General features: G+C 43.9%; 1 protein-coding gene across 2 annotated transcripts in view; it reads left to right on the forward strand.

Moving 5' to 3' along the window:
• Positions 1-14956, forward strand: part of LOC120994248 (gastrula zinc finger protein XlCGF17.1-like) — a 43369-nt gene extending 28413 nt beyond the window's left edge. Inside the window, exons 2-6 of one of the 2 annotated variants that reach the window (XM_040422692.1) lie at positions 758-849; positions 1318-1438; positions 12322-12810; positions 12895-13232; positions 14830-14956. In XM_040422692.1, the coding sequence (XP_040278626.1) occupies positions 758-849; positions 1318-1438; positions 12322-12810; positions 12895-13202 (1010 nt within the window). In that variant the 3' untranslated portion in view covers positions 13203-13232; positions 14830-14956. Of the gene's footprint in view, positions 1-757; positions 850-928; positions 1008-1109; positions 1439-12321; positions 12811-12894; positions 13233-14829 lie in introns of those variants that run through there. The other variant, XM_040422693.1, reaches the window with a different exon arrangement.
• Positions 14957-15255: the final 299 nt, after the last annotated feature.

A 15255-nucleotide genomic window follows, 5' to 3' on the forward strand; every position in this document is an offset into this window, starting at 1 on the left:
CTTGCAAATACCGCAGCAGCACAGTCAGATAGTGTGTAATGGGTACAATTCCTCCAGGGAGGCCGGCTTCTCCTCCAAAGTATACAATTCCTTTTTTATACCATGTGATTTCACTAATTATATCATGTGATTTGATTGCACTGGCTTTTGGGTATATATACCCTGTTATTGCACTGTTGTATAGCTTGACAAAGGCCTCATTGAGTATTCCGAAACGTTGCTGGGAAATTAAAGTTTGGGGTCTTCACCCTTTCACGCCAATCTGGAAGTGCTGCCTCGTTCTTTGGGAATTATATTTTAGCAGGCTGAAAAGTTCAGCTTGCAGTTGTGGGAGGGGCAAAGGGGCTTCAAAAACGCTGCCTCTCCGTCATCAGGGCGCGCGTTTATTTCGATGCCGGCCTCTTCCGGTTCTGGGTCAGCGGCACTTCAGGTTTAGGGATTTGCGACGGCTTCCCCTCTCCTTCCTCCTGCGCGCCTCCGGTAAGTACTCAAGCGACCGGGGTCCTGCTCTTGGCCACCCGTCTCCCTCCAGCATCTTCCGACCGCAGCAGTCAGCAACCTGGCGCTCACGGTCCCGTCAGGGGGCGGGCTCGCTCGCATGCACGGGGGTAGGTTGGTCGGCTTTCGCTCACATCCAGGCCTATCGGGCACAGCCTTGTTTTTTAGGCTTTAGCTCAGATCCTTCAGTTCTAGGTTTAGTGACCATAGATCTACAGGAGGCTATGTATTCAGTCACCGTGTGCTTGTGTCTTCACAGGAGGGTCCTTGAGGAGAAATCCCCCCGGGAAATGTCCCCGTCCTCTGTATTCCCAGGACTGTGCAGAGGAGAAGGCCCCAGAGAACCCTCAGGTAAATGAATCTGAAGTGTCACCAGAATCTGATCAGAAAGGGATTGAACCAAAGATAATTTTGCATTTTTCTTGTTTAGGATGAAAATCTGATCGATGTTAAGCTTGAGTTTAAAGATGAAGCAGAAGAGGAGACTAATTTATGGGCTGATCAGCAGTGTAAGGAGGGGAGACTTTCATTTCAGTGTCTCCTGGATACTACACCCATCATCTGATCATCACATGTATTTAGTCTATTCTGTCCCTGTGTGTTTTCTACAGTTGGACTCATAGAAAGAAATCCCCCCGAGAGATGTCCCCGTCCTCTGTGTTCCCAGGACTGTCCAGAGGAGAAGCCAACAGAGAACCATCAGGTAGAAGGAGCTGAGCCCTGTAGACATCTATATAGGGGGTCATAGATGGTGGGGGTCTCTTATGTGGACCTGTTAGATTTCCCACCTGTCTGCTGTATTGTCCTGAATTGTTACAGATGACAAATCAGGAGGAAGATGTGACTGATATTAAAGTGGAGGATGAAGAAGAGCGGATGATGGGCGATCCCCCGTGTAAGAGTGAGGTGGAGGAGGACCTTCCAGTCCATGTCACCACAGGTATGGGATAATGGATGGAGGAAGGGAATTCTGTGTTTTCTTAAGGTTAGTTCCTACCTGGGGGCTCCAGTAAAGTAGCATAGGGTTAGGGTTACATAATTAGCAGATAAGGTTAAAAAAGTCCTGTCAAGTCCTATTACTGTGTTGCTACTGAGTTGATCTGGAGGAAGGCATAAACTCCATTTATCTCGTATTAACCCCTTCCTGACACATGGCGGTGACTTTCCGCATTTTGACTTACTATTATGTCATGGTGATCGGGCGGGCACCACAGCGGTGCGCGCCCGATCACTGCAGAGGCCTGGCAGTCACTGATAGCCGGGCCCCTAACCCTGTAAAAGCTGATACTGGCAGATTAACCCTTCCTATGCTATGGTCAGCGCTAAATAGCCTTCCTGCAGAAGTGGTAGCTGCAAATACAGTGAAGGAGGTTAAGCATGTATGGGATAGGCATAAGGCTATCCTTCATATAAAATAGGGCCGGGGACTATCCATAGTATTCAGTATATTGGGCAGACTAGATGGGCCAAGCGGTTCTTATCTGCCGACACATTCTAGGCTTCTATGTTTGCGGCAGGTGAGAGATCCCGTTGGGTCTCCGCACTGTGGAGATGGGGACCCGATGGGTGAGAAGGCTGCCCGATGCCTTGCAGATGCATCAAGACCTGTCTTCTACGGAAGCTAAGGAGATCCAGCCCCTGTATCACACCGACAGGCCATGCAGTACAAAACAGATGCATCCTAATACACTACAGAGGGGATCAGACGGCAAAAAGTTAAAGTCCCATAGTGGGACAGAAATACAGTAAAAAAAAAAAAGTGTTTTTAATAATAAATAAAGTTTAATAATAAATAAAGAAAAAAAAAAAAACGCTCCTTTCCCCTGATTTCATAATAAAAAAATATAAATAAAAAACACATATTAGGTATCTCCACGTCCGTAACGACCGGCTCTATAAATATATCACATGATCCACCGCATCCGATAAACACCGTAAAAGGAAATAAATAAAAACTGTGTAAAAAAAAGAAGCAATTTTTGTCACCTTACATCACAAAAAGTGCAACACCAAGAGATCAAAAAGGCCTATGCCCCCAAAATGGGACCAATAAAACCGTCACCTCATCCTGCAAAAAATTATATGTACCCCAAAATAGTACCAATAAAACTGTCACCTTATCCCATAGTTTCCAAAATGGGGTCCCTTTTTGGGAGTTTCTACTGTAGGGGGCATCAGGGGGTCTTCAAATGGGACATGGTGTCTAAAAACCAGTCCAGCAAAATCTGGCCTGTAAAACCATGCGGCGCTCCTTCCCTTCTGCACCCGTCTGTGTGCCCGTACAGCGGTATACCACATGTGGGGGGTTTCTGTAAACTGCAGAAGTAGGGTAATAGATATTGAGTTTTGTTTGGATGTTAACCCTTGATGTGTTACAGGAAAAAATGGATTAAAATGGAAAATCTGCCAAAAAAGCGAAATTTTGAAATTTCATCTCCATTTTCCTTTAATTCTTGTGGAACACCTAAAGGGTTAACAACGTTTGTAAAATCAGTTTTGGGTAACTTGAGGGATGTCGTTTCTAAAATGCGGCCATTTATGGGGTGGTTTCTATAATGTAAGTCCCACAAAGTGATTTCAGACCTGAACTGGTCCTAAAAAAGTGGTTTGGGGAATTTTCTTCTAAAATTTGGAATTGCTTCTAAAATGCTAAGCCCTCTAAAGTCCTAAAGAATGCAATGACATTTACAAAATGATGCAACATAAAATAGACATATGGGGAATGTAAAGTAATAACTATTTTATGAGGTATCACTTTCTGTTTTAAAAGCAGAGAAATAGAAATTTAGAAAATTGCAAATTTAAAAAAAATCTTTAGTAATTTGGGGATTTTTTTCATAAATAAAGGTGAAATATATTGACTAAAATTTACCACTATCATGAAGCACAATGTGTCACGAGAAAGCAATCTCAGAATGGCTTGGATAAGTAAAAGTCTTCCAGAGTTATTACCACATAAAGCGATACAGGTCAGATTTGCAAAAAATAGGGTGGGCAGGAGGGCGAAAACTGGCCCGGGGTAGAAGGGGTTAAGGGAAAATTCCTTCCTGACTCCAAACATGGCAGCCAGAGTAAATCCCTGGATCAATGTGCCTGGAACTAGTCACTAAAGTAAATGGTGTCCTCCAGATAGACAGACACAGTAATAGTAAGTGTTCGGCTGCTTCACATCTGGTCAGAACTTCTCTCTAGGGTCTTTCATGCTCTTCTGCTGTGATAGGGGAGCAGAATTTCCTCTGCTTTCTGTGTGGAGTGTATAGGTGACATTACAGCAGCTAGAGAAAGACACAGAGGGAGGGAGATTTGTCAGGAAATAATAACATTAATCTTTATTTCTATAGAACCAACTTATTCCGCAGTCCAGTACAATCAGGGGCTTCATGGACAAACAGAGTCATAAATGGCAAAGCGGAATGAGGGCCATGCTCGCAAGAGCTTACAATCTATGAGGAGATAAGGGTGACTTCACTAACTCTCCTTTCTTTCTTGTAGACCACAACCTTCTCTCCATCCAAGTCCTCATCCATCTCAGCATGCTCCTACTTATCTCACATTCTCAAATCTACATGCCATTGACCCTCATAGACTAATAGCCACTCTACAGTCATCATTAAGTAGGAGCGTGCTGAGATGGATGAGGACTTGTGACGGTGAAGGAGAGAAGGTTGTGGTCAGAGTTGAAGAGGAGAGGTAGTAAAGTCCGAAGCAGAGCAGGAAGAAGACCAGGTCAAGTGTGTTACCGTCTTTATGTGTCTGAGAGTTTGAAACTTGTGAAAGTCCAAGAGTGGAGGGTAGAGATAGAAGCTGCGAGGCAGCCGGGGAGATAGGGCTGTCTGTGGGGATGATACAGTTGCACAAAAAGACAGTTGATAATTCTGAGGACAGTGATCCAGGAATTTGATGGGTGAGCCAAGAAGTTGCTATACAACCAGCACTCTGAGTGAGAGAGGAGGGGAGAGTCCGAGGGCGTGGACCTCAAAAGATGAGAATCAGAGTGACGGTACTGGGGGAATGACCATGTAAGGTGCATTGTGTAGAAAGAAGTATGCTGACTCCACCACCATGTCTATTGTCAGGTCTGGGGGTACGCAAAGAATGTAAGCCACCATAAGAGGAAGTGGCAGGAGAAGCCGAGTCAGAAAGCTGAATCCAGGGGTTGGTGAGAGAATTAGTAAGAAACAAGTTGGAAATGTAAGGAAGGGGGGGGGGGGGGGTGGGTTGTTACTGTCAAATCTGCCGAGCTTTGGGGACCCCGTTAATTATAAGTTAACAAAATAGCTACTAAATCTCTAAAAGGGGATTTCTTAATAGTACAGGAAATTATACATAACGGTTAACCAACTAACTAAAGGGCAAGAGCAAAGGGAACATGCAGGTCAGGGGTAGGGAAGGAAGTGCCTCACTAGCTATGTACAGTCTTACATACAAGCCATACATACACACGCACACACATAGCCCCTATAGTGTCCATCCCTGGAACACCTCCCAGATACTAACCAATCACCCCCCACCCCTTTTATAGTCTGTAGATATATTTGTAGAGGTTAAGACCTTCCTGTAGGTGGCATCCTTGAGTCCAGAGCTGTCAGACAGAAAAGGTCACTGCAGGCCATGGCTACCCTCAGGTCTGGCAGCATCATCAATGACATGGTCACAGGTGTGCTCCTCAAGGGGCAAGGCGCTGTATTGTCTCCCAGGCACGGTGACTCTTGATTTCCCAGATAGAACAGCAGAGTCTATTGTCTTTTAAGGAAATAGGACTTGTCCTCCACGATTGCTTTATGGGAGAGTTGCTTAGGGTTGTGGGGCCCATTTCCACTCTGCTGTAAAGGCCTCAAGTCAGGAGTCAATAAAATGTTGGTCTTGCAACAGTTACACATATATTGAAAGGAGGTTAGAGAAGACACAGAACAAATGTTTATGAGATTAGCAGGGTTTCTACATAAAATTAGAAAAGGGTGGGCCGTGGTTTGGAGAGAGAGCTCCTGAAGTTAAAAGCCAAAGTATAAAGAGAAAGAGCTAAGGTTCTTGTGCAGCTCATGTGCAAAGCTTTGTGTTTTCTGGAAACGTGCAATTTAGCTTCTCTGACAAAAAGGCTAAGAAAGGTAATTCTTTCTGATGCCAACTGATGCTGGACATGTTAATTTGCATATATTTTTTCCAGAAACCAAGAGAAGCGTTGCCCAGCCTACAATAGTCGTCACATATATTAACTGGTCTCCATAATAGAAATTGTACAGATGTCCCCCAAGCCCTCTCAACTCCAAAAGCTGATTCTGTCAGCTCTGTTCAAGGGCTTTTGTCCTTAAAGAAATTTACTTACTCAACGTATACAATGTCCCACCCTTTACAATACACATAGACGTTTAACATCCCAACATGGCACGAATTAGTAAAAGTAAGCAGAAACCTCCCTTTCTCCACAGACTACATCTATATCACCATGTTATAAACCACACCTGTCTACAGTCCTCATCCACATCTCACCTATCTGTATGGACTACATCTACAGTACAGACCAAAAGTTTGGACACACCTTCTCATTCAAAGAGTTTTCTTTATTTTCATGACTATGAAGGCATCAAAACTATGAATTAACACATGTGGAATTATATACATAACAAACAAGTGTGAAACAACTGAAAATATGTCATATTCTAGGTTCTTCAAAGTAGCCACCTTTTGCTTTGATTACTGCTTTGCACACTCTTGGCATTCTCTTGATGAGCTTCAAGAGGTAGTCCCCTGAAATGGTCTTCACTTCACAGGTGTGCCCTGTCAGGTTTAATAAGTGGGATTTCTTGCCTTATAAGTGGGGTTGGGACCATCAGTGGCGTTGAGGAGAAGTCAGGTGGATACACAGCTGATAGTCCTACTGAATAGACTGTTAGAATTTGTATTATGGCAAGAAAAAAAGCAGCTAAGTAAAGAAAAACGAGTGGCCATCATTACTTTAAGAAATGAAGGTCAGTCAGACGAAAAATTGGGAAAACTTTGAAAGTAAGGGCTATTTGACCATGAAGGAGAGTGATGGGGTGCTGCGCCAGATGACCTGGCCTCCACAGTCACCGGACCTGAACCCAATCGAGATGGTTTGGGGTGAGCTGGACCGCAGAGTGAAGGCAAAAGGGCCAACAAATGCTAAGCATCTCTGGGAACTCCTTCAAGACTGTTGGAAGACCATTTCAGGGGACTACCTCTTGAAGCTCATCAAGAGAATGCCAAGCAGTAATCAAAGCAAAAGGTGGCTACTTTGAAGAACCTAGAATATGACATATTTTCAGTTGTTTCACACTTGTTTGTTATGTATATAATTCCACATGTGTTAATTCATAGTTTTGATGCCTTCATAGTCATGAAAATAAAGAAAACTCTTTGAATGAGAAGGTGTGTCCAAACTTTTGGTCTGTACTGTATGTGTATATATCAAAAGTATTTTCCTTAGGTGAGATATTCAAAGGCAGAATTAATCTATATATGTATAGAGAGAGATCAGTCACTAATATGGTCACAGAGAGTAAATTATGAGGAAACCTGTGAGGTAAAAATCTTTCTACCCAGCAGATTAACAATGTCCGTCCAGTCTGACTGGAACAGGCGGGAGACGAAGGCTGACGATCAACCAACGTCGGAAAGGAAAATTAGGACACATATGTTAAAGGGAACCTGTCATGTGGATATTTGATTATAATCTAACTAATTATATACAATCATTAACTACTAAAAAGTGCCTTAGATGTATTCACTTACTGGTGTGACAGACAGTTACCTCATAATATACACACAAAGATGCCGCATGCTAATGAGCTGATTGGAGTCCAGCGTGATGTCATTGAGTCCAGCGTATATTTAATTCAGAGCTATAGCCACTCCCCTGCCCACCTGCTGCTGATTCCTATGGAAAATAACTGTCAATCAGCAGCAGGTGGGCGTGGAGAGTCAGGAGCTCATGAATATTCAGGACTCATCATTATCAGCTGGAGCTTTTCAATACAAGATGTTGGCAGATTGACCGGGTCAATTACAGACAGTGACCCAGCATTGTGCTAAGAGAATCAGTCACTTATCTATGTCGCCCTTAGTTAGGACACCATAAAACTGGTGACAGGTTCCCTTTAAAGAGGACCTTTCACAACTGTACAAAATAAAAGCTAACTAGATCAGTGGGCAGAGCGGCGCCCAGGGGTCCCCCTGCACTTACTAGTATGTCTGGGCGCCGCTCCGTTCGCCCGGTATAGGCTCCGGTGTCTGCGCTCCCTCTGACTGATTTCTTGTATGAGGCGTGTCTTGCTGCAGCGCTGGCCAATCGCAGCGCACAGCTCATAGCCAGGCTATGAGCGCAGACACCGGAGCCTATACCGGGCGAACGGAGCGGCGCCCAGACATACTAGTAAGTGCAGGGGGACCCCTGGGCGCCGCTCTGCCCACTGATATAGTTAGTTTTTATTTTGTACAGTTGTGAAAGGTCCTCTAAGTAAGAAAGATGAAAAAAGATGAATAAAACCACAAGTTAACTCAGGAGGGGGTAAGAAACAAGGAGTGAATATAGAAAATAAGGACGATAATGAGGAAATATGATAGAATGAGATCATTAATATAAGAAGAAGATGGTCACTGCGGAGTTTATCCTCATTGTTACCAGATGTTACCCAGCATGCTAGGTTGTACCTAAACAAGATTTTTCTTTATGTATTGATATTTAACTCTTTAGCTGCAGATTCAGTAAAAGAAAGTTACGCATAATGGGAGCCTCGTGTACTGTAATCAAATTGTTGATTTATTAGCTAGGTTGCAAATAACCGTTCCTTCCCTTTAGGATTAGCTAGACGGGGGCTCTTCACCCCGATTCAATACGAAGAGGGGTGGCAGCAAATTAAGTTGGTTTCCCGCGCAAAATCGATAATTTTATTTTACCGATTGTACATACAATCACGATTGTACCATGTATGTGCACAGCAACCAATCTGAAACGTCTGCTGTGCTCACCGTGGATTCACCTCCAGAAGTCTCTAGTCGACAAGACCTGTATGACAACTGTGGCCTAGTACGACGGGAATGGCGGGGGGTTGTCACACATACCACCAATCACCTACAGTACAGACCAAAAGTTTGGACACACCTTCTCATTCAAAGAGTTTTCTTTATTTTCATGACTATGAAAATTGTAGATTCACACTGAAGGCATCAAAACTATGAATTAACACATGTGGAATTATATACATAACAAACAAGTGTGAAACAACTGAAAATATGTCATATTCTAGGTTCTTCAAAGTAGCCACCTTTTGCTTTGATTACTGCTTTGCACACTCTTGGCATTCTCTTGATGAGCTTCAAGAGGTAGTCCCCTGAAATGGTCTTCACTTCACAGGTGTGCCCTGTCAGGTTTAATAAGTGGGATTTCTTGCCTTATAAATGGGGTTGGGACCATCAGTGGCGTTGAGGAGAAGTCAGGTGGATACACAGCTGATAGTCCTACTGAATAGACTGTTAGCTGCTTTTTTCTTGCCATAATACAAATTCTAAGTAAAGAAAAATGAGTGGCCATCATTACTTTAAGAAAGGAAGGTCAGTCAGTCAGCCGAAAACTTGGGAAAACTTTGAAAGTAAGGGCTATTTGACCATGATGGAGAGTGATAGGGTGCTGCGCCAGATAACCTGGCCTCCACAGTCACCGGACCTGAACCCAATCGAGATGGTTTGGGGTGAGCTGGACCGCAGAGTGAAGGCAAAAGGGCCAACAAGTGCTAAGCATCTCTGGGAACTCCTTCAAGACTGTTGGAAGACCATTTCAGGGGACTACCTCTTGAAGCTCATCAAGAGAATGCCAAGAGTGTGCAAAGCAGTAATCAAAGCAAAAGGTGGCTACTTTGAAGAGCCTAGAATATGACATATTTTCAGTTCTTTCACACTTGTTTGTTATGTATATAATTCCACATATGTTAATTCATAGTTTTGATGCCTTCATAGTCATGAAAATAAAGAAAACTCTTTGAATGAGAAGGTGTGTCCAAACTTTTGGTCTGTACTGTACATGTACAGCATTGTCCAGGAGCTACATACCGCCAATCACCTACATGTACTGCATTGTGCAGGGACTACATATCACCTACATGTACTGCATTGTGCAGGGACTACATATCACCTACATGTACAGCATAGTGCAGGAACTACATACCGCCAATCACCTACATGTACTGCATTGTGCAGGGACTACATATCACCTACATGTACTGCATTGTGCAGGGACTACATATCACCTACATGTACAGCATTGTGCAGGGACTACATACCGCCAATCACCTACATGTACTGCATTGTGCAGGGACTACATATCACCTACATGTACAGCATAGTGCAGGAACTACATACCGCCAATCACCTACATGTACGGCTGTAACAGTCCTACAGGCTCACCTGAGTCAGAGGACCGCTGTCTGGAGGTAGGAGTGGAGCCCAGTGGCAAGGACCGCAGGCAGGTAGTAGGTGCAGGAAGTCTGGCAGAGGCGTAGTCGGTAGGCAGGCGGTGGATCAGGGCAGGCGGCAGTAAGCGTGGTCAGACAATCCGGATGGCAACGGTGGTAGCAGTTCAGTAGGTAGGGACAAGCAGAAGAGTAGTCGGTAGGCAATTCCTGGTCAGCAGTGGACTTCCAGTTGTAGCAAGAGCAGCAGATGAGGAGAAGCTGGATCAAGGCTCAGGAGCTCAATAATCAGCAAGTTAGAGTGCAAGGGGCTGGACTTATATAGGGAAGTACCAGGTGTGGGGAATCAAGGGTGATGATCAAGGCTTGGCAAGACTGAGGTTAACTAATAGGTTTCAGGGAGTAATGTCCAGAGAGGACGGTAGCCTAGTAAGCAGGGCTACCGCCTGGGATGTGGCTGGTCACGGGTTCGAATCCCGACAACGGCATAGTGCAGGAACTACATACCGCCAATCACCTACATGTACTGCATAGTGCAGGAACTACATACCGCCAATCACCTACATATACCGCATTGTGCAGGAACTACATACCACCAATCACCTACATGTACTGCATTGTGCAGGAACTACATACCGCCAATCACCTACATGTACTGCATTGTGCAGGAACTACATACCGCCAATCACCTACATGTACAGCATTGTGCAGGAACTACATACCGCCAATCACCTACATGTACTGCATTGTGCAGGAACTACATACCCCCAATCACCTACTTGTGCAGGAACTACATACCGCCAATCACCTACATGTACTGCATTGTGCAGGAACTACATACCACCAATCACCTACATGTACAGCATTGTGTAGGAACTACATACCGCCAATCACCTACATGTACTGTATAGTGCAGGAACTGCATACCGCCAATCACCTACATGTACTGCATAGTGCAGGAACTACATACCGCCAATCACCTACATGTACTGCATTGTGCAGGAACTACATACCGCCAATCACCTACATGAACTGCATTGTGTAGGAACTACATACCACCAATCACCTACATGTACAGCATTGTGTAGGAACTACATACCGCCAATCACCTACATGTACTGCATTGTGCAGGAACTACATACCACCAATCACCTACATGTACAGCATTGTACATACCGCCAATCACCTACATGTACTGCATTGTGCAGGAACTACATACCACCAATCACCTACATGTACTGCATAGTGCAGGAACTACATACCGCCAATCACCTACATGTACGGCATTGTGTAGGGACTACATACCGCCAATCACCTACATGTACGGCATTGTGAAGGATTTCCTTTGTTCCCATTTTTAATAGTTTCAACCATTATACATCTCCTAAAAAAAACTGCCAAGAAGAAATCTCAGAATTTTACTTCTATATTTTATGGGAACAATAAGTGAGGAACCATCTGACAACACATAAGGGAACCATTTCTTGTACCTTTCTGTGCCCGATTTTTGCCCCTTCTCCACCATGAGGGACACATTTACCATTACTTCTGCCAGTCTGATGTCGTATATAATGCCTGAAACCTATGCCAGGTCCTTTGTGGTGCAGATTTAAGATTCTGGCACACAGGCTAGCCAAATTATGCCAGAATTTGTATGTTCCTCCAAATAATTTTGGCACATCTTACAGAACCACACTCTAGACTTGTGTTAGAAAAGCTAGTCTTCATACATCTCTCCTACAGTTTTCTGACAATTCTGCACACAAGTCACAAAAGAACGTTGTTTTCCGGATATTTCTTTAAGAAAACCTTGGCTACAACATTAAGCAACCAGATCTCCACTGTAATCTATTGTACTAGATAGATCTTCAGGAACATGTCTTCTGGGAGGTCTCCTTTATGGGTCTGTAAAAAATTTTTTTAGGTGGCTATAAGGTTTTTTTTTTTTTTTGTTTTTTTACTTTTGGGCGACTCCAACCTTCTAGAGCCATGATTATTATATGTCCTATACCATATATAATACTGAAGTCTCAGGGATGATGTCTGCACTCAAAAGACACCTCATTAGGACCACCTTTTCAGTACTTGATAGGACCCTCATTCACCTTAGAACATCCTGAATTCTTATTGGAATGGATCCAACAAGGCCCTGCAAACCTTTATTACAGGTTCTGATTGATATCCTAATCCTGACAGAGTTGTATAAAGTGTTATACAAAGCTTTATAAGGCTGGAATTACACGTGCAATTTCTGATCTAGTGTTTTGAAGGATTTGTACTATTTGTTGGATCTACTGGTTACGGGTCAATACGGCATGCGTGTTACTGTCTAATATGAATGTTATAAATCTTCTTTGTGGTTTTAAAAATAAATCTGAAAATCTATTTTTAACCCTAACAGAAAATCTCAGTAAGAACTCTGAGGGAACACTAAAGGATGAAGATACCATGCAGCGCTCTTTAGGAGAAAACTTTATTACTCATAATGTACTTCTAGGACCTCACCATACAGATCTATCATATGATCCACCTTATCACAAGGAATCTTGTCCTGATCGATCACAGGTTCTTACTACAAGTACCGGTCAAAAGAAGGGTAGAAGGTTTCAATGTGATGAATGTGGAAAACAGTTTATAAAAAGTTCAAGTCTTCTTGCACACACAAGAATTCACACAGGGGAGAAGCCATATTCATGTTCAGAATGTGGTAAATGCTTTACAAATAAATCAGATGTTGTTGCACATGAGAGAATTCACAGAGGAGAGAAGCCATTTACATGTTCAGAATGTGGAAAATGTTTTACATCAAAATCAAATCTAGTTATACATGAGAGAAATCACACAGGAGAGAAACCATATTCATGTTCCCTATGTGGGAAATGTTTTACCCGTAAATCAGCCCTTGATCAACATGAAAGACGACACACCGGGGAAAAGCAGCATTCATGTTCCATATGTGGGAAATGTTTTATAGATAAATCAAATCTTATTAAACATGAAAGAATCCACACAGGAGAAAAGCCATTTTCATGTTCAGAATGTGGGAAATGTTTTACAAATAAATCACATCTTGTTATACATGAGAGAAGTCACACAGGAGAGAAGCCATTTTCATGTTCACAATGTGGGAAATGTTTTAAAGATAAATCAAATCTTGTTATACATCAGAGAATTCACACAGGGGAGAAACCATTTTCATGTTCAGAATGTGGAAAATGTTTTGTTGCTAAGGCCAAACTCAGGAATCATCTGAGAAGCCACGCAGGAGAAAAGTTGTTTTGATGTTCACAATATGGTAAATGTTATGTTTTAGGCCTCATGCACACGACCGTTGTGTGCACCCGTGGCCGTGGCCGTGACTTTCAATGGGTCCGTTGAAAACTCGGAAAATGCACCGTTTGTCATCCGCCTCCGTGATCCGCGTTTCCTGTCCGTCAAAAAAATATGACCTGTCCTATTTTTTTGACGGACAACGGTTCACGGACCCATTCAAGTCAATGGGTCCGAGAAAAAACACGGATGCACACAAGATTGGCATCCGTGTCCGTGATCCGTGTCCGTAGGCTACTTTCATACAGACGGATCCGAAGATCCGTCTGCATAAAAGCTTTTTCAGAGCAGAGTTTTCACTTCGTAAAAAACTCAAATCCGACAGTATATTCTAACACAGAGGCGTTCCCATAGTGATGGGGACGCTTCTAGTTAGAATATACTACGAACTGTGTACATGACTGCCCCCTGCTGCCTGGCAGCACCCGATCTCTTGCAGGGGGCTGTGATCCGCACAATTAACCCCTCAGGTGCCGCACCTGAAGGGGTTAATTGTGCGTATCATAGCCCCCTGTAAGAGATCAGGGGCTGCCAGGCAGCAGGGGGCAGACCCCCCTCTCTCCCCAGTTTTAATTTCATTGGTGACCAGTGCGGCCGTCCCCGGCCCCCCCTCCCTCCATTGTATTAATATCATTGGGGGCCAGTGCGGCCCCCCCCGCAGTAGCGTCCTGGTTGCCATGGTTACCGACCAGAGCCCCAGCGATTAAACTGGGACTCCGATCGGAACTCTCCGCTGCCACCAATGATCGGGGAATGGGGGGGGGGAGAGGGGAGGCCGCACACTGGCCACCAATGATATTAATACAATAGAGGGGGGGCCGGGGGGGGGGCGCACACTGGCCACCAATGATAATACAATAGAGGGAGGGAGGGGGGGCCGGGGGGGGGCCGCACACTAACCACCAATGACATTCAAACTGGGGAGGGGGGGGTCTGCCCCCTGCTGCCTGGCAGCCCCTGATCTCTTACAGGGGGCTATGATACGCGCAATTAACCACTCAGGTGCAGCACCTGAGGGGTTAATTGTGCTGATCACAGCCCCCTGTAAGAGATCGGGTGCTGCCAGGCAGCAGGGGGCAGTCATGTACACAGTTCGCAGTATATTCTAACTTGAAGCGTCCCCATCACCATGGGAACGCCTCTGTGTTAGAATATACTGTCGGATATGAGTTTTCACGATGTAACTCAAATCTGATGGTATATTCTAACATAGAGGCGTTCCCATGGTGATGGGGACGCTTCAAGTTAAAATATACCATCGGATTGGAGAAAACTCCGATCTGATGGTATATTAATCGGGACTCCTGACTTTACATTGAAAGTCAATGGAGGACGGATCCGTTTGCAATTGCACCATATTGTGTCAACGTCAAACGGATCCGTCCCCATTGACTTGCATTGTATTTCAGGACGGATCCGTTTGGCTCCGCACGGCCAGGCGGACACCAAAACGACTTTTTTTTCATGTCCGTGGATCCTCCAAAAATCAAGGAAGACCCACGGACGAAAAAACGGTCACGGATCACGGACCCCGTTTTTGCGGACCTTAAAAAAAAACGGTCGTGTGCATGAGGCCTTATATGAGAGAAATCACATTGAACATAAGTTGTTTTGATGATTACTATGTGGCAAATGCTTTACAGATATATTGAATCTTGATGTACTGTACATGAGAGAATTCACACGGAGGAGAAAATGTATTGATGTTCATTATATGTTCATTATATGTTTACAAAAAGAATAAATTTAAATCTTGCTAAACATAAGAGAAATCAGTTTCATGTTCTCTGCTGAGAAATCTAGTCATATATGAGAGAAGCCACACCAGAGAGAATCCATATATATATATATATATATATATATATATATGACATAGCCTAACCCTTACTCAAATAAAAACATACAGTTAGTAGTGTTGGGCGAACAATTTTTTACTTGAGCATCGCGATGCTCGGAACATCGCGGTTGTGACAGGCACAGCACTATGAAGTGCCTTTTGCGCTGT

The sequence above is a fragment of the Bufo bufo genome, chromosome 3 (genome assembly GCF_905171765.1).
Source record: "Bufo bufo chromosome 3, aBufBuf1.1, whole genome shotgun sequence".
Taxonomy (NCBI): Eukaryota; Metazoa; Chordata; class Amphibia; order Anura; family Bufonidae; genus Bufo; species Bufo bufo.